General features: G+C 49.4%; 1 protein-coding gene across 4 annotated transcripts in view; it reads right to left on the bottom strand.

Annotated features, from left to right (window-relative positions):
* The window catches only part of LOC140733090 (ETS domain-containing transcription factor ERF-like), a 97319-nt gene that overhangs the window by 3353 nt on the left and 73743 nt on the right, over nt 1–20223 (bottom strand). For all 4 annotated transcript variants that reach the window (XM_073055930.1, XM_073055941.1, XM_073055951.1 and 1 more), the window contains 2 exons: nt 4842–5076; nt 3306–3412 (listed from right to left, as the gene is read on the bottom strand). In XM_073055930.1, the coding sequence (XP_072912031.1) occupies nt 3306–3412; nt 4842–5076 (342 nt within the window). The remainder of the gene's footprint in view (nt 1–3305; nt 3413–4841; nt 5077–20223) is intronic.

The following is a 20223-nucleotide window of genomic DNA, read 5'->3' as shown; positions in this document are numbered from 1 at the left end:
CAGCACACTCCAGGCACAAAACAATCACCATGTTGGAAAAAAAACTTCTCCTGCACATCTCCTTTAAACTGACACCCTCTTACCTTAAACATATGCCCCCTAGTGCTAGATATTTCGACCCCTAGGACAAAGTCTCCCTTCTCCAACTATGGCTTTCAGAACCCTTTAAATTTTCATCGGGCCTCCGTGGCTTCAGAGAAAAACAACCCACATCTGTCCAACCTCTCCTCACAGCTCATGCCCTCTAATTCAGGCAACATGCTGGTGAACCTCTTCTGCACCCTCTCCAAAGCCTGTAATGGGGGTGAGTACATTCTTTGGCCTACAATGTCTGTGCAGAACACAATTCCAATTTAAGCTCAATCTGCTCTTAATCCCCTCCTTCATACCCGCCACCACCACCACCCCTGGCAGTACCTTCCAGGCATCCACCCCTCTCGACGTGAAAAATCGGCCTCGCACGCCTCCTCTGAACTTGCCCGCCATCCTAAATGCGTGCCCTACAATACTGGACATCTCAACCCTGGGGAAAGCTATCGACCCTGTCCGTGCCTTGCATGATCTTATACATCTCTGTCGGGCTCCCCTCAGCCTCTTCTGCTCCAGAAATTAATAGCAGCAGCCTCTGCCTTCCAGCTTCTGAGGAGAGGGAGGCTCAGATTTAGTGGAAAAAATATTCAAAGACAATAAAGCTCAAGCAAGCAGTGTTGGAGTCTGATTTATGTTTCTGTTGGTGTGGGAGGGGCTGTGGGGGCTGGAGTGAGAGAAATGAGTCAGTGGTGGGAAAGAGGCTATAGATAGAAGGGTATAAAGGTGTGGAGGCGTGTTCAGATGAGCCACTGCTACGAAGGTCATGGGTGGGCTGTCGGAAAGGGGAGACAGAGCTCTGTGCATTCCCCGAGCAGCCGGTCGGAAACACACGAGCACACGCACAGAGAGATACGCCCTTCAGCTCTCGCACACAGAGAAACAGGCCCTGCTCCCTGCAGACACACACACACAAACACACACACGCTCCCCTCTCCTGTGAGACGGAGATCCCAAGCCCACAGGAGCTGAATCCTGCCTCAGTCTGCTCTGCCGTTCAGTCCTGGCTGACTATGCATCCAATTCGGCTTGCTCATTTGGAGAGGTTAGCTCTGTCACAGGTACATCCAAACTTATAGCAAGATGCGTCGCTGGCCTCAAATCCAATCTGAAAGGGCTGCACTGGGCAGTCTGCAAGTGTTCTCCCTCCTCCGGGGTTGCCCACAACTCACTAAACCTAAGCACGTCTTTGAAATGTGGAAGGGAAGTGGAGCACCCGGAGGAAACACACCCAGTCACGGGGAAAACGCACAAACTCCTCACAGACACTCGCAGAAGTCGAACCCCGATCAGCAATCACTGGTTCTCTAACCGCTATACTACCTTGCTGTCCTCCCTAGGAAGGATGTGGAGGCTTTAGAAAGGGTGCAGAAGAGGTTCACCAGGATGCTCTCCGGATTGGAGTGTTTGAGTTACAAGGAGATGCTGGACGAACTTGGGCTGTTTCTCTGGAGAGGCAGAGGCTGAGAGGAGACTCGGTATAAGTTTATGAGAGGCATAAATAGGGAGTAGAAAGCTGGCAGAATTTCCCCCAGAGTCAAAATGTCTAATAGGACGGGGCACGCATTTAAGTTTAGGGGGTTAAGGACAAAGCTGACGTGCAAGGCAAGTTTACTTACAGAGAGTGGCGGTGCCTGGAATGTGCTGCGAGGGTAGTCCTGGAGGTAGATACGATGGAGGTGTTTAAGAAGCTCTTGCACATATGGATGTGCAGAGAATGATGGTACGTGGACCATGTGTAGGCAGAAAGGATTAATTTAGTTAAATGTTTCAGTACTAGTTTAGCTAGTTTGGCACAGCATCGCAGACCAAACGGCTGTTCCTAAGCCCTGCTCTTCTTCTCTCAACCTCATTCTCCCTGTAACCCTTAACCTCCTTACCAATCAAGAAGTCATCAACCTCGCACCTAAACAGCCCAACATCATCATTGGCAACAATTTCCACAGATTCACTCCCCTCTGGTTGAAGAAATGCCTTCTCACCTCTGTTGTAAAGAGATGACTCTTTACTTTCAGACACCACCCTCTGGTCCCAGACTCTCCTACAGATGGAAACAGCCCCTCCACCTCGGCCTTTCCATATCCGGTAAGATCCCTCCCCCTCATCTTTCAATGACTACAGGCTCAATGGCTCCTCCCACATTAACCCCTTCACTCCCAGGATCATTGCTGTGAGAGGTTTGCTGCAGGAGCTCAGCATCTGCAGGGGTGGGTGGGGGTGGAGATGGTGCTGTTGATGTTTCATGTTGAGAGCCTGCATTAGGTCTGAGAGGGGAGGGGGAGATGACAGTATAAGAAGAGAATGGAGGGGAGGGGGGAAGGAGTGAGACAGTAAGTGATTGGTGGACTGAGGTGGAGTGTAGGATGATGGACAGGTGAACTCAGTTCAGGGGTTAGGGGGTTGGGGGGATGGGGGGATGGCCTGGAAAGGTACGTATATAAATATTGACGGTTTAGAGGTATACAGGCCAGACACAGGAAACTGGGACTAGATTAGATGGCAAACTTCGCCAGCTGAGACCAGTTAGACTGAAGGGCCTATTTCTATGCTGACTGACTCTCTGGAGTGGGAGACAGAGGGCTGGGGTATAATGGGTAGAGGGAGGGGAGTGTGTCAAGGTCAGACACAGCTGTTGGTGGGGGTGACAAGCTGAAAGTCAAAAGGCTACCTGTGCTGGACTCTGGTACAAAACGGAGGCGTGAGTGGAAACCCACGTGGTCAGGGGGTGAACATACAAATTCCTTACAGGAATTGAACCCTCAATCGTACAGTTGATGCTGTAAAACAGTGCACTTGTCTCCAAGCTACCATGCCACTCTATCTATGCCTCTCATGACTTTATAAGCCTCTTCACTCAGCCTCTGCCACTTCAGAGAAAACGACCCAAGTTTGTCCAACCTCTCCTTGTTGTTCATACCCTCTAATCCAGGCAGCATCCTGGTGAATCTCTTCTGCACCCTCTCCAAAGCCTCAACACCCGATACAGCTCAAAAAGAGATTTATATAGCTCCCAAAATACTTGTAAACTCAGCGTCCTAACCAATGAGGGGAAGCATGCTGCACATCTTCCTTACCAACTCGTGCTGCCACATTCAGGGAGTGATGGACCTGGGCCCCAAGATGCCAGCAACATTGTTGAGGGACCTACCCAGATAGCAAGATAGAGGGGGGTGGAGGGCCCACTCTGGCTCCAGACCACGATGTGCACAGACACTCACCCATGTCGATGAAGGGGTAGTTAACGAGGACCAGCTTGTTGAAGTTGAACTTGTAGGTGAACCTCTTGCCTTTGGTCTTGTGGAGGATGCGCTTGTTGTAGTAATACCTGTGGGCACGAGAGGTCAGTGTCATCACTGGGCAATGCCACACCCTCCATACACCCCCCCCCCCACCTCCAAGGGCGGTGTGGGAGGAGCGGTGAGGAGGGAGCGCCTGGGGGAGAGAGTGCTGTGGCAGCAGCGGTGAGGAGGGAACTCCTGGGAGGAGCCGGTGAGGAGGGAGTGCCGTGGGAGGGGCAGTGAGGAGAGAGCACTGTGGGAGGGGAAGTGAGGAGAGAGCGCTGTGGGAGCAGTGGTGAGGAGGGGCTGCCATGGGATGGGCCGGTGAGGAGGGAGCATGGTGGGAGGGGCTGGTGAGGAGGGTGCACTGTGGGAGGGGTTGGTGAGGAGGGGGCACTGTGGGATGGGCCGGTGAGGAGGGGGCACTGTGGGATGGGCCGGTGAGGAGGGAGCACTGTGGGAGGGGCAGGTGAGGAGGGGGCACTGTGGGAGGGGCGGTGAGGAGTCATTTCCCACTACCCTACCTTGTACACAGATACCATGAGCTGAGATTGGACCACACACCTCATCCCCCGGCAGAAACTCAACCTCTGCTGCCCCACCCACCTCCCTTTCTGCTCCATGTCAGCCCTCGCTCCCATCTTCGCTCTCTCAGGCTGTCTCCACCCACTCTCTCCACCACTGGCTCTCAAATTATCACTTCCTCTCCCCACTCCTCCCTCTCACGTTCATTCACCCTCCCTATAACATTTCCTCTCTCTTCATCTCCCCGTCCCCTCCCTCCTTTTTCTCTCCCTACCCCTTCTCTTTCTCCCTCTTTCCCCACCCCCTTTCTTCCCCCCTCCTTCCCTGAGACTGTACCAGGCAAAAGGGGGAATTCCCCACATCCGGACCCCACTACCCTTAGGAAGGCAGCAGAGGCCTCAGGCTGCAGACAGGGTCCGACGCCCCACACCATGCTGTACCTCACTCTCCCAGACATTCAGCCTGTGGAACTTGGGTCCTGTACAGATACATCTGGGGATCTGACCAACAGACAGGGGCACCAACATTCCACCCGCCATGTCACCCAGACCTGCTCCCCACACCCTGCGCGCTCTGAAACCCTGATCACGAACGCTCATTCTCCCCCTCAGTCCTGATATCTCATTTCCAACTGCCCCACTCTCCCTGGCTCTCTCTATATGTCTCCTCGCCACCCCTCTCGCAGTGCAGCGCTCCGCCACTGTCGATTTCTCAGCAGAGTGTCGGATCGCACCTCCCACACACCGTCACAACTGCGGACACGCATGCGCTACATGCATACCTATGTACGTCAGGCAGAGTCCCACCGCTTGTGAGGGGAGCAGGCCCCACCCATACCCAAGGGAGACCAGGGTTCCATGGACAGATCCCTCACCCAGCCTTGGCCGGGATCAGAGCATGGGGCTTAATTCAGTGGCACCACCCCCCACCCCCCCGCAGGCCCGGACTCACCTCAGCGCCCGGCTCAGCTTGTCGTAGTTCATCTGGGGCTTGCACTTGCGGACCCCCCAAAGCCGGGCCACCTCGTCGGGGTCCTTGATGACAAACTCGCCGTAGTCGCCCTGCCAGGCGATCACATCATGGTACTCCTCCTTCCGCAACAGCTCCAGAATGAAGTGCCAGAGCTGGATCTGCCGTGACCCGGGGCTCGACTCCGGCTTGTAGGCCCAGTCCGGAAACGCGAAGCCTGTTGGGGAGGGGGATAATGAGGCAGTCAGTGACAGAGCAGTAATCAGTGCCCGAGAACAAGCAGAAGTCCCTGCGAGGAGATCTCCAAGGGTACAACGGATGTCACTGTAGCACAATTAGATCACAGTATCAGGGTTTGACACCCGTCGCTACCTGTGAGGAGTTTGTACTGTGTGGGTTTCACCGTGTTTCTCCACCTTCCTGCTACGCGTACCGTGAGGACTAGCTACGTTGGTGCTGGAAGCGTGGTGACACTTGTGGGCTGCTCAACACAATCCCCAGACTGTGTGTCTCCTTGACGCAAAAGACACACTTCACCGTATAAACAAGAGAAAATCTGCAGATGCTGGAAATGCAAACACACACAAAATGCTGGAGGGACTCAGCAGGCCAGGCAGCATCTGAGAAAAGAGTACAGTTGACGTTTTGGGCCACAACCCTTTGGCAGGACTGAAGTGGGACATACATTTCACTGTATGTTTCAGTCTTTCAAGTATATGTGACAAATAAAGCTAATATTTAAAGCATTAAATGATCTCCTCAAATCCCAACCTCCCCTTCCCAATGAAGCCGGTATTTTGTTACACACACAGTCCCAGGATTAGTAATGATCCCAGCCTCTAACCCACTCCCAGGGATCAGTTATTCAATATATAAACCCCCAAACCCTTGGATTAGATCCCAGCCTTAACCCACTCCCAGACACTTCTCTACACTCCATTTACTTTCTTCTGACTCTCTCCCTTGCTGAAGAGCGGAGCAACATTTGCAATTTTGCTATTCCCTGGAAGCATTCCAAAATCTAGTGATTCTTGAACAATCATTTCTAATGCCTCCACAACCTCTTTCAGAACCCTGGGGTGCAGTCCATCTGGTCCAGGTGACTTATCCATCTTCAGACCTCTCAGCTTCCCAAGCATCTTCTCCTTGGTGATAGGAATTGTACTCACTTCTTCCTCCCGACACTCTTGAATTTCTAGCATACTGCTAGTGTCTCCCATAATGAAGACTGATGCAAAATGATCATTAGGGTCACCTGCCATTTCTTTGTCCCCCTATTCTATCTCTCATGTTATTTTTCAGCAGTTCAATATACACTCTCACCTCTCTTTTACTCTTTACATATCTGAAAAAAAAGCATTTGATATCCTCTGATATGTTTGGGTGACTTGCCTTCATATTTCATCTCTTCTCTCCTTGCTTTTTTTTTCAGTTGCCTCCTGTTGGTTTTTAAGATCCTCCCGTCCTTCCCACTGAATTTAGCTCTATTATATGCACCCCATCCTTTGCTTTTGTATTGTTTTTCACTTCCCTTGTCACCCATGGTTGCCTCATCCACCCTTTAGAAAACTTCTTTGGGATATATCTATCCTGCACCTTCTGAACTGTCCAGAAACTCCAGCCATTATTGTTCCATCATCCCTACTAGTGTCCCCTTCCAATCAACTTTGGCCAGTTCCTCTCTCATGTCTCAGTAATTCCCTTTACTCCATGTAATACTGATAATCTGACTTTATACTCTCCCTCTCAAACTGTAGTGAATTATAGAATTGCCTCCCAAGGATTCCTTTACCATAAGCTCCCAATCAAATCTGGTTCATTACACACCACCCAATCTAGAACTGCCTTTGCCCTAGTGGACACAATCACAAGCTGCTCTAAAAAGCCATCTCATAGGCATTCTACTTCCTTGGGATCCAGCGCCAACCTCACTTTCTCAATCTACCTGCACACTGAAATCCTCCATGACTATCCTAACATTATCCTTTTTACATTCCTTCTCTACTTACCATTGAAACTTATATCCCACATCCTGCCTACTGTTCAGGGGCCTCTCACCAGGATCTTTATATCCTTGCAGCTTCCTAACTCTACTCTTAAGGATTCTATATCTTCTGATCTTTCAAAGAATTTAGTTTTGCTTTTTACCATCACAGCCAACCTACCACCACTACCTACCTGCCTGTCCTTTCAATAGAGGTTGCATCCTTGGACGTTATGTTCCCAGCTATGTCTCAGTGATATCCACAACGTCATCCTGCCAAACTCTAATTGCGCTACAAGATAATCTACCTTAGTCCATGTATTGAGCACATTCAAATACACCAGCTTCAGTCCTGTATTCATCACCCCCCCCAGATTGTGCCCCCATGTTACACCTCACCGCACCCTACTGACCGCAATTTTGCCCCATCCTCACCGTCTCACTACACACTGCATTTACACACTCACACTCAGGTTTAGGTGTATCTCGTCCTTCTTGTACAGCTCTTACCTTCCCCAAAAGAGATCCCAGTGATCTAGAAATCTGAAACGCTACCCCTTGCTCAGTTCATCAGCCACTTGTTCAGCTGTATCTTCATCCTATTCCTGCCCTGACCAGCACGTGGCACTAGGAGCAGGCTAGAGATTACTACCTTGGAAGTCCTGTTTGTCAGCCTTTTCCCTAACCCCCTATACTCACTTGTGCAGGACTACTTCCTCCTTTCTACCTACTTCATTGGAGCCAATGGGTACCATGACATCTTGAGAATCTTCTATAGCCACTCTGGACCCTAGCACCTGGAAGGAAACAAACTATCATGGCTTCTCTTTGGTGGCAACTGAATTTCCTGTCTGTGCCTCTAACTGCTTAGTCACTATCCCTCTGCCTGACCTCACCCTTCCCGGCTGAGCCTCAGAACCAGCCACAGTGCCACTGGCCCAGCTACTGCAGTTGTGCCCTGTTAGTTCACCCCCTCAACAGTATCCAAAGGGGTATACTTGTTGCTGAGGGGAATGGCCACAGGGAACCCTACCCTGACCGCTTACACCCCTTACTTCTCCTAGTGGTCACCCATCTGAAGCCTGCACTCTGGGTGTGACCAGCTCAGTAATCTATGAGGCTTTCAGCCTCCTGAATGGTCTCGAGCGACTCCAGATCTGATCTTGTCACACGGGAGGCGAAGTTGGGTGCACCATGCAGTTGTAGTCAACACAGAGACTGTCAGGTACCCTGAAGTCCCACATCTCACAGGAGGAGCATTCCACTGCCTGAACTACCATCCTGCCTACACTTGTTATGCCTCTAACATCTCAAACTTATTGCCCAAGCCTGACTACTCTAACGCTGCCCACTCCACTCGAACGCTGTCCACTCCACTCGAACGCTGCCCACTCCACTCGAACGCTGCCCACTCCACTCTAACGCTGCCCACTCCACTCGAACGCTGCCCACTCCACTCGAACGCTGTCCACTCCACTCGAACGCTGCCCACTCCACTCGAACGCTGCCCACTCCACTCGAATGCTGTCCACTCCACTCAAATCCCACATCCTTTTACTGGCCCTTGCTAATTAATCCTAGTTACTAGTAACCCAAGCAATCTCTCTCTCTCTCTCCGCAAACAAGTCCCAACATAACCCGCTCATTTTTTAAAACTGGCGCGTGAAGTCCACAAAGAGCTGTCTCCAACTCACTCCATAATCTTCTGCCCCACAAAGGCCGTTATCAGTCTTTGTTGCCCCTCTGGCAGTGTGTTCCATGAATTTACCAATCTCCATGTAAAAAACCTTACCTTCGAAATCCTCCTCTAGATCTTCCTCCACTCACCTTAAAAGTATATCTCCTTGTACTAGCCATTACCATCCTGGGTAAAAGTCTTTGGCTCTCCACTCTACCAATGCCTCTTAACCTCCATCAAGACACCTCTCCATCATTTAATTCTCACTGGCCCCAATCCCATGGCTGTGACACTTTCCCATGAACTTTCAACTCCCTCATACTATACAATACAGGAGAGAATTCAGCCTTTTGGCCCATTGAGTCTCCTCTCCCATCCAATCATGGCTAATTTCCTTTACAGCCCCTTTCTTCTGACCTCCCCTAGATGCATAACCAATCAAGAGCTTATTAATCTCTGCCATAAATGTACTCATAGACTTGGCCTTCGCAATGAATTCTACAGATTCACGACCTTCTGGATAAAGAAATTCCTCCTCATCTCTGTTCTAAATTGATATCCCTTTAATTCCCAGGCTATGCCCTTTGGACCTAGACTCTGGGTCTGTCAAGTACTTATCTGCTCCATCTCAAACATCCCCATTGATCCGGACTCACCCAGGGGCCGGGAAATCCAAGGATACTCCACTCTCAGAGGGAAGAGGTGTCTCCACACCTCGGCTTTGCATAGCTGGGACCTCACCTTGTAAAAACCCTCTAAACTGACACTCTCTGAGTTAACATCTACCTGATACCCTCCTTCCACCTTTCACCCCTCCTGTTTCCACTCCCCAACACCAATCTCACCCTAACAACCAACCTCCTCTCTCCCCATCCCTGTCTCCATTCCCTCTCCCACTTGTACCTCTCCCCCTTATCCCCTACTTTCCATTCTCCCTCCCCTTCATCACCCTTCTCTCCATTTCCTCTTCTCCCCTTGTTGCCCTCTTTCCATCCCCTTTTCCCCATGTCCCCCTCTCCATTCCCTCTTCCTGTCACCTCTCCCCCTCGACCCCCTCTCTCCATCTGCTCTCCCCTTCATATCCCCCCTCCCTTGTCACCTTTTCCTGCTAGCCTGTCTCTTGCCTCCACTCTCACTCATCCCCCTCTTGACATCTCCTCCCCATCCTATCACTCAACCCCTCTTCTCTCCATCCTCTCTCCCTCATTACCCTCTGCCTTTCCCCTCATCCCTTACTCCCAGCCTCGCACTCTCTTTGCCTCTTTCTCTCCCTCTCTGCCCTCTACTTCCTGATTCATCATCTCCCGTGTCACAACCCCTCCGAATTTTCCAGGCCTGAGTAAGATCACCCCTATACCTCCCAAACCCTGGTGATGGACCCTCCCCACCCCCTGAAGTCAGAACACTAAATGGAGACTGGCCCCAAAAGTAAGAAACTTTCCCCGCTCTCTGTGCCTGGACCCCTCTGCCCACTGATCCCCCTGCAGGAGCACCTTCCCACAGGCAACTGGGCCAACTGGCGGTCACACCCTCCTCTCGGGGTGGGCGGGGGGTGGGGGGGGGGATTATTTGCGACTCCTCCAAAGGAGTAAATCTGTGGCCAAACATTAAAGATGAGGAGGGGTTGCTGCACTATAGGAGGGGCAGGGATGAGGAAGGATTTCTGTGGGAGGGGTAGTAAGGAGGAACGCTGTGGGAGGGGCGGTGAGGAGGGAGTGCTGTGGGAGGGGCGGTGAGGAGCGAGCGCTGTGGGGGGGCAGAGGAGGGAGTGTTGTAGGAGAGATAGAGATGTGGGTGGGGGTGAGGAGGGAGTGTTGTAGGAGAGGCGACAATGTGGGGGAAGCACAGAGGGAGGGGCGGTGAGGAGGGAGCGCTGTGGGTAGGGGTGTGAAGGGAGCTGAGCACACATAAACTGATGTTCCCAACCCACTGAACGGGGCAGAGTTGCGAGATGAGGAGTCAGCCCGAACAACAGCTACCACGGCAGCCTCTGCCAGTCCTCCAGCAGTCAGCACACGCTGCTGGAATGCAAGGAATTTCCTGAGGAATCCGGGAAAACTGCCTGAGACAGAAAGTCATATTACCTGGGGTCGGAGTTTGGTGGGGAAGGGTGAGAGGGGAGAATGTGAGAGGCAAGGAAGGAGAGAAGCAGAGAGGGGTGACGGGAGGGAGGGGGAAGGTCAGGAGGGAGTGAGAGGGGAGAGGAAGATAGGGAGGAGAGGGAGCAGAAGAGTAGGGAAAGGAGGAGAGGGAGATTGGAAGAGTAGGGAAAGGAGGAGGGATATTGTTAAATATAGATGGACGTTGAAAGGTAAGGTTAAAGTGGAAGGGAAAGAGAAGGTTGAGGAAGCAAGATCGAGTGGGAAGAAAGGCAAAATGCGGAGAAAGAGAGAGAAGTGGGTGTGTGAGAAGGGGCAGGGTGACGGAGGGAGCCCCAGAGTGTTAGGGGGTCAGTGGGTGGTGGAGAGAGTCAAGTGTGGCGAGATGGAGGAGTGACCTCAGATGCAGAATTCCCACACCAGCCTGCGGTTCTCACTGTCCTGCGCAGAGTAACGGCCCCTCACCACGTGCGGATACTGGCTGCATTGTGGAAGGAAGGGGGCGGCGGAGACAGGCACCAGGCTGAATCCCACCAATTGTCTGTAAACAGCTGGGGCTGACGACAGTCGCAACCCACCCCACCTCTCACACCACTCACACTATCCAGAGTACTGCATAGGGTGGGGAGGAGCTCGTGCATGGCAACACAGAACTCCAGAATCCACCCACATACTATGGTCCAAACATCGAACAGTACAACCTATGTACACAAGGCAAACACATCCTGTACAACACCAGAGTACAGTCCAATTGGCATTAGTCTGTTACTGTAGAGCACCAGGGTACAGTCCAATTGGCATTAGTCTGTTACTGTAGAGCACCAGGGTACAATCCCATTGGGGTCGGTCTGTCCTTTTTCCTTTTCTTTTTGTTTTTTTTATGTTTTGGGGTTTTTTCTTTCTGTTTATGTCAGTTATAAAAGTTTCTTCATTTTTTTTTCTTTTTAAGGATAAGAGGAGAATCAATTCTCCTTCTCCTTATTACATACTCTTCGATTAATACTTTGTTTGATCTTGATAATGTTATTTTTCCTTTTATTCAAACTGTTACTGATATAGATATTTGTGATAATTCTCCTCTTGTTCATATATATGTACTTTTTTTATTTAACTATCAGAGAGATTGATAGAGAGTCCCATTGGGGTCAGTCAGTTACTGGATAACACCAGGGTTCAGTCCCATTGGGGTCGGTGAGTTACAGTAAAACACCAGGGTACAGTCCCATTGGGGTCGGTCTGTTACTGTATGACACCAGGGTACAGTCCCATTGGGGTCAGTGTGTTACAGTAAAACACCAGGGTACAGTCCCATTGGGGTCGGTCTGTTACAGGATAACACCAGGGTTCAGTCCCATTGGGGTCGGTCTGTTACTGTATAACACCAGGGTACAGTCCCATTGGGGTCGGTCTGTTACAGGATAACACCAGGGTACAGTCCCATTGCGGACGGGTCTGTCACTGAATAACACCAGGGTTCAGTCCCATTGGGGATGGGTCTGTTACTGTATAACACCAGGGTACAGTCCCATTGGGGATGGTCTGTTACTGTATAACACCAGGGTTCAGTCTCATTGGTGTCGGTCTGTTACTGTATAACACCAGGGTACAGTCCCATTGGGGTCGGTGAGTTACAGTAAAACACCAGGGTACAGTCCCATTGGGGTCGGTCTGTTACTGTATGACACCAGGGTACAGTCCCATTGCGGACGGGTCTGTCACTGAATAACACCAGGGTTCAGTCCCATTGGGGATGGGTCTGTTACAGTATAACACCAGGTTATAGTCCCATTGGGGTCAGTCTGTTACTGTATGACACTAGGGTACAGTCCCATTGGGGACGGGTCTGTTACTGTATGACACCAGGGTACAGTCCCATTGGGGTCGGTGTGTTACAGTAAAACACCAGGATACAGTCCCATTGGGGTCAGTCTGTTACTGTATAACACCAGGGTACAGTCCCATTAGGGTCGGTGTGTTACAGTAAAACACCAGGATACAGTCCCATTGGGGTCAGTCTGTTACTGTATAACACCAGGGTACAGTCCCATTAGGGTCGGTGTGTTACTGTATGACACTAGGGTACAGTCCCATTGGGGTTGGTGTGTTACAGTAAAACACCAGGATACAGTCCCATTGGGGTCGGTGTGTTACAGTAAAACACCAGGGTACAGTCCCATTGGGGTCAGTGTGTTACAGTAAAACACCAGGATACAGTCCCATTGGGGTCGGTGTGTTACTGTATAACACCAGGGTACAGTCCCATTGGGGTAGGTGTGTTACAGTAAAACACCAGGGTACAGTCCCATTGGGGTCAGTCTGTTACTGTATAACACCAGGGTACAGTCCCATTGGGGTAGGTGTGTTACTGTACAACACCAGGGTTCAGTCCCATTGGGGTCGGTCTGTCCTTTTTCCTTTTCTTTTTGTTTTTTTTTATGTTTTGGGGTTTTCTCTTTCTGTTTATGTCAGTTATGAAAGTTTCTTCATTTTTTTTTCTTTTTAAGGATAAGAGGAGAATCAATTCTCCTTCTCCTTATTACATACTCTTCGATTAATACTTTATTTGATCTTGATAATGTTATTTTTCCTTTTATTCGAACTGTTACTGATATATATATTTGTGATAATTCTCCTCTTGTTCATATATATGTATTTTTTTTATTTAACTATTACAGCGATTGATAAAGAAGAGAGTCCCATTGGGGTCAGTCTGTTACTGTATAACACCAGGGTACAGTCCCATTGGGGACAGGTCTGTCACTGTATAACACCAGGGTACAGTCCCATTGGGGTCAATCTGTTACTGGATAACACCAGGGTTCAGTCCCATTGGGGGATGGGTCCGTTACTGTATACAGTCGACCCTCCTTATCCGCGAATTCCACATGCGCGAATTCAACCAACCGCGAATTGAGAAAATCTTGAAGTGCTCTTCCAGCACTTGTTGTTCGAGCATGTACAGACTTTTTTTCCTTGTCATTATTCCCTAAACAATGCAGTATAACAACTATTTTACATAGTATTTACATTGTATTAGTTATTATAAATAATCCAGAGATGATTTAAAGTATACGGGAGGATGTGCGTGGGTTATTGTGGATTGGGATTGAAAAAAATCAGAAGTTCTCTTACTGGTATTATTCAGCGTCAGTTAGAATATAGTATATATTTTACCTTTCTATGCATATAAAACACTTAAAAACATATGTTTCGGTGCCGGGCTTGGGAGCCGGTGACAGAATGCATCCGAGTGCACTCTCCACCATGCCGTGTTGATGTGGAGGATCAAAAACCCAAAACCCCAAAACCCAATAATTAAACCACTGCATTGCTTAGTAATAATTGTAGCTTCCATCGGGGCAGAGCCTTTCTCATTTTATCCATTAAAATTGTTCCGATCATTGACCGACGTAGCCTAACGCTTTTCCAATGACCGATGGCGTTTCATCTCTTTCCGATCGCTTTATTATTTCCACTTTATTTTCAATCGTGATCGTGATTATCTTCGTGAACAGAAACACTGTGGACTCAGATCTCTGCCACAGGGTCCTAATGTCCACCGCACTGAGACAGATTAAATAAGGTCTGTGGTTCCGCTGGGTCCTAAGATCCACCGCATTATTGACGCAGGTTGAATAAGGGACTTGAGCATCTGTGTATTTTGTTATCAGCAAGGGGTTCCGGAACCAAACCCTCGCAGACCAGGAGGGCCAACTTTAATACCAGGGTACAGTCCCACTGGGGATGGGTCTGTTACTGTATAACACCAGGGTACAGTCCCATTGGGGTCTTTCTGTTACAGTATAACACAAGGGTACAGTCTCATTTGGGGTCAGGTCTGTTACTGTATAATCCCAGGGTTAAGTCCCATGCGGGATGGGTCTGCTACTGTATAACCCCAGGGTTAAGTCCCATTGGGGATGGGCCTGTTACTGTAAAACACCAGGGCACAGTCCCATAGGTGTTGTTCCATTACTGTAAACACCAGGGTTCAGTTGCATTGGGGACGGGTCTGTTACCGTATAAAACCAGGGTATACCCCCATTGGGGTCGGTCTGTCACTAGATAACACTGTGGTACAGTAGCAGTGAGAATGGGTCCCCAATATCAGTGGGGATGGGCCTGTCACTGTATAACACTGGGGTACAGTATCAGTGGGGAAGGGTCTGTCACTGTATAACACCAGGTTATAGTCCCATTGAGGATATGTCTGTTACTGTATAACACCAGGGTCCAGTCCCATTAGGGTCGGTCTGTTAGTGTATAACACCAGGGTCCAGTCCCATTAGGGTCGGTCTGTTAGTGTATAACACCAGGTTACAGTCCCATTGGGGATGGGTCTGTTACTGTATAACATAAGGGGACAGATCTGGTACTGTATAGCACCAGGGTACAGTCACATTTGGGTCGAGTCTGTTACTGTATAGCATGAGGGTACAGTCCCATTGAGGACGGGTCTGGTACTGTGCAACTCCAGGGTACAGTCCAATAGGGGTCAGTCAGTTAGTTAGTGTTAGTTAGGGCTAAGGCACCAGTGACCCCGTTTCCATCCAAGGGGTTAGGTTGGATTTGGTGGAGGATTATAAATACCTGGGGATACGAAATGACAATAAACTGGACTAGTCAAAGAACATTGAGGCTGTCTACAAGAAGGGTCAGAGCCGTCTCTACTTCCTGAGGAGACTGAGGTCCTTTAACATCTGCCGGACGATGCTGAGGATGTTCTACGAATCTGTGGTGGCCAGTGCTATCACATTTGCTGTTGTGTGCTGGGGCAGCAGGCTGAGGGTAGCAGACACCAACAGAATCAACAAACTCATTCGTAAGGCCAGTGATGTTGTGGGGGTGGAACTGGACTCTCTGACAGTGGTGTCTGAAAAGAGGATGCTATCCAAGTTGCATGTCATCTTGGACAATGACTCCCATCCACTCCATAATGTACTGGTTAGGCACAGGAGTACATTCAGCCAGAGACTCATTCCACCGAGATGCAACACTGAGTGTCATAGGAAGTCATTCCTGCCTGTGGCCATCAAACTTCACAACTCCTCCCTCGGAGTGTCAGACACCCTGAGCCAATAGGCTGGTCCTGGACTTATTTCCACTTGGCATAATTTACATATTATTATTTAATTATTTATGGCTTTATATTGCTATATTTCTACACTATTCTTGGTTGGTGCGACTGTAATGAAACCCAATTTCCCTCGGGATCAATAAAGTATGTGTGTCTGTCTATATACCATCAGAGTACAGATGCATTGGGGATGAACTGTTACTGTATATCAGCAGGGTTCAGTCCCACTGGGCTGGTCTGTTACTGTATAACACTGGGATGCAGTCTCATTGGGGTCAGTCTGTTACTGTGTAACACCAGGGTACAATTCGATTGCAGTCGGTCTGTTACAGTATAACAGCAGGGTATTGGGGACGGTCTGTCACTAGATAACACTGTGGCATAGTAGCAGTTGGAATGGGTCTGTCACGGGTACAGTATCAGTGAGGAAGAGATTGTCACTGTATTATACCGAGGTACAGTATCAGTGGGAAAGGGTCTGTCACTGTATAACAATGAGGTACAGTAGTACTGGGGAATGTTTTGACACTGTATAACACTAGGGTATAGTATTGGTGGGGAAGGGTCCGTCAGTGTATAACAGCGAGGCACAGTATCGGTGCGAAAGGGTTTGTGTCACTGTTTAACACCAGGGTACACTATTGGTGGGGAAGGGTCTGTCACTGTATAACACCAGGGTACACTATTGGTGGGGAAGGGTCCGTCAGTGTATAACAGCGAGGCACAGTATCAGTGGGAAAAGGTTTGTCACTGTTTAACACCGAGGTACATTATCAGTGGGGAAGGGTCTGTCACTGTATAACACCAGGGTACACTATTGGTGGGAAGGGTCTGTCACTGTATAACACCAGGGTACACTATTGGTGGGGAAGGGTGTATCATGGTATAATACTGGAGTACAGTATCGGTAGGGAAAAGTCTGTCATTGTATAACACCGAGGTACAGTATCAGTGGGGAAGGGACTGTCACAGTTTAACACCAGGGTACAGTCCCATTGGGGACGGGTGTGAACATAGAATAGTACAGCACATTACAGGCCCTTCAGCCCACAATGTTGTGCCGACCCTCAAACCCTGCCTCCCATATAATCCCCCACCTTAAATTCCTCCATATACCTGTCTAGTAGTCTCTTAAACTTCACTAGTGTATCTGCCTCCACCACTGACTCAGGCAGTGCATTCCACGTACCAACCACTCTCTGAGTAAAAAACCTTCCTCTAATATCCCCCTTGAACTTCCCTCCCCTTACCTTAAAGCCATGTCCTCTTGTACTGAGCAGTGGTGCCCTGGGGAAGAGGCGCTGGCTCTCCACTCTGTCTATTCCTCTTAATATCTTATACACATCTATCATGTCTCCTCTCATTCTCCTTCTCTCCAAAGAGTACAGCCCTAGCTCCCTTAATCTCTGATCATAATCCATACTCTCTAAACCAGGCAGCATCCTGGTAAATCTCCTCTGTACCCTTTGTGCTACAGTATAAAACCAGGGTACAGTCCCATTGGGGTCAAGTCTGTTACTATGTAACACCAGGGTACAGTCCCATTGGGGTCAGTTATTGTATAACACTAAGGTCGGTCCCATTTGGTTCGGTCTGTTATGGTATAACACCAAGGTCAGTCCCATTGGGGTCGGTCTGTCACTGTATAACACCAGGGTACAGTCCCATTGGGGTTGGTCTGTCACTGTGTAACACCAGGGTACAGTCACATTGGGGACGGGTCTGTTAGTGTATAATTCCAGGGTTCAGTCCCACTGGGGATGGGTGTGTTACAGTATAACACCAGGGTACAGTCCCATTGGGGTCGGGTCTGTTACTGTGCAACACCAGGGTTCAGTCCCATTGAGGGCTGTCTGTCACAAGATAACACTGTGGTACAGTAGCAGTGCGGACGGGTCTGTTACTGTATAACACCAGGGTACAGTCCCATTGTGGTCAAGTCTGTTACTGTATAACACCAGGGTACAGTCCCATTGGAGACCTGGAGACGAGTCTGTTCGTGCATAATTCCAGGGTTCAGTCCCATTGGGGACGGGTCTGTTACTGTATAACACCAGGGTTCCGTCCCATTGGGGTCGGTCTGTCACTGTATAACACCAGCGTACAGTTCCATTGGAGTTTTTCTGTTATCGTGTAACAGCAGGGTAGTATCCCATCGGAGTTGGGTCTGTTACTGCATTACGCCAGGGTACAGACCCATCTGGGTTGGGTCTGTTACTGTGTAACACCAGAGTACAATCCCATTGGGGACAGGTCTGTTACTGTATAACACCAGGATACAGTCCCATTGGTGTTGGTCTGTTACTGTATAACACGAGGGTTCAGTCCCATTGGGGTCGGTCTGTTACTGTATAACACCAGGATACAGTCCCATTGGTGTTGGTCTGTTACTGTATAACACGAGGGTTCAGTCCCATTGGTGTCGGTCTGTTACTGTATAACACCAGGGTTCAGTCCCATTGGGGTCGGTCTGTTACTGTATAACACCAGGGTACAGTCCCATTGGTGTTGAGTCTTATACTGTATAACACCAGGGTACAGTCCCATTGATGTCGGTCTGTTACTGTATAACACCAGGATACAGTCCCATTGGTGTCGGTCTGTTACTGTATAACACCAGGGTTCAGTCCCATTGGGGTCGGTCTGTTACTGTATAACACCAGGATACAGTCCCATTGGTGTTGGTCTGTTACTGTATAACACGAGGGTTCAGTCACATTGGGGTCGGTCAGTTACTGTATAACACCAGGATACAGTCCCATTGGTGTTGGTCTGTTACTGTATAACACGAGGGTTCAGTCCCATTGGGGTCGGTCTGTTACTGTATAACACCAGGATACAGTCCCATTGGTGTTGGTCTGTTACTGTATAACACGAGGGTTCAGTCCCATTGGTGTCGGTCTGTTACTGTATAACACCAGGGTTCAGTCCCATTGGGGTCGGTCTGTTACTGTATAACACCAGGATACAGTCCCATTGGTGTTGGTCTGTTACTGTATAACACGAGGGTTCAGTCACATTGGGGTCGGTCAGTTACTGTATAACACCAGGGTACAGTCCCATTGGGGTCGGTCTGTTAGTGTATAACACCAGGATACAGTCACATTGGGGTCGGTCAGTTACTGTATAACACTAGGGAACAGTATCAGTGGGAAAGGGGTTGTCACTGTATAATACCAAGGAATATTATCAGTGGGGATGGGTCTGTCACTGTATGACACCGAGGTACAGCCTCATTGGAGTTTGTCTGTCATTGTGCAACACCTGGGTTCAGTCCCATTGGGGTCGAGTCTGTTACTGTATAACACCAGGGTACAGTCCCATTGGTGTTGAGTCTTATACTGTATAACACCAGGGTACAGTCCCATTGATGTCGGTCTGTTACTGTATAACACCAGGATACAGTCCCATTGGTGTCGGTCTGTTACTGTATAACACCAGGGTTCAGTCCCATTGGGGTCGGTCTGTTACTGTATAACACCAGGATACAGTCCCATTGGTGTCGGTCTGTTACTGTATAACACCAGGGTTCAGTCCCATTGGGGTCGGTCTGTTACTGTATAACACCAGGATACAGTCCCATTGGTGTCGGTCTGTTACTGTATAACACGAGGGTTGAGTCCCATTGGGGTCGGTCTGTTACTGTATAACACCAGGGTACAGTATCACTGTATAATACCTTGGAACACTATCAGTGAGGATGGGTCTGTCACTGTATGACACCAAGGCACAGCCTCATCGGAGTTTGTCTGTTACTGTATAACACCAGGGTTCAGTCCCATTGTGGTCAAGTCTGTTACTGTATAACACCAGGGTTCAGTCCCATTGTGGTCAAGTCTGTTACTGTATAACACCAGGGTACAGTCCCATTGTGGTCAAGTCTGTTACTGTATAACACCAGGGTTCCGTCCCATTGGGGTCGGTCTGTCACTGTATAACACCAGCGTACAGTACCATTGGAGTTTTTCTGTTATCGTGTAACAGCAGGGTAGTATCCCATCGGAGTTGGGTCTGTTACTGCATTACGCCAGGGTACAGACCCATCTGGGTTGGGTCTGTTACTGTGTAACACCAGAGTACAATCCCATTGGGGACGGGTCTGTTACTGTATAACACCAGGTTATAGTCCCATTGGTGTCGGTCTGTTACTGTATAACACCAGGGTACAGTCACATTGGGGTCGGTCTGTTACTGTATAACACCAGGGTACAGTCACATTGGGGTCGGTCAGTTACTGTATAACACGAGGGTACAGTCTCATTGGGGTCGGTCTGTTACTGTATAACACTAGGGAACAGTATCAGTGGGAAAGGGGTTGTCACTGTATAATACCAAGGAATATTATCAGTGGGGATGGGTCTGTCACTGTATGACACCGAGGTACAGCCTCATTGGAGTTTGTCTGTCATTGTGCAACACCTGGGTTCAGTCCCATTGGGGTCGAGTCTGTTACTGTATAACACCAGGGTACAGTCCCATTGGTGTTGAGTCTTATACTGTATAACACCAGGGTACAGTCCCATTGG

This window comes from Hemitrygon akajei, chromosome 1 (genome assembly GCF_048418815.1).
Source record: "Hemitrygon akajei chromosome 1, sHemAka1.3, whole genome shotgun sequence".
In the NCBI taxonomy this organism is placed as follows: Eukaryota; Metazoa; Chordata; class Chondrichthyes; order Myliobatiformes; family Dasyatidae; genus Hemitrygon; species Hemitrygon akajei.
This window is presented reverse-complemented; position numbering and strand designations above follow the sequence as displayed.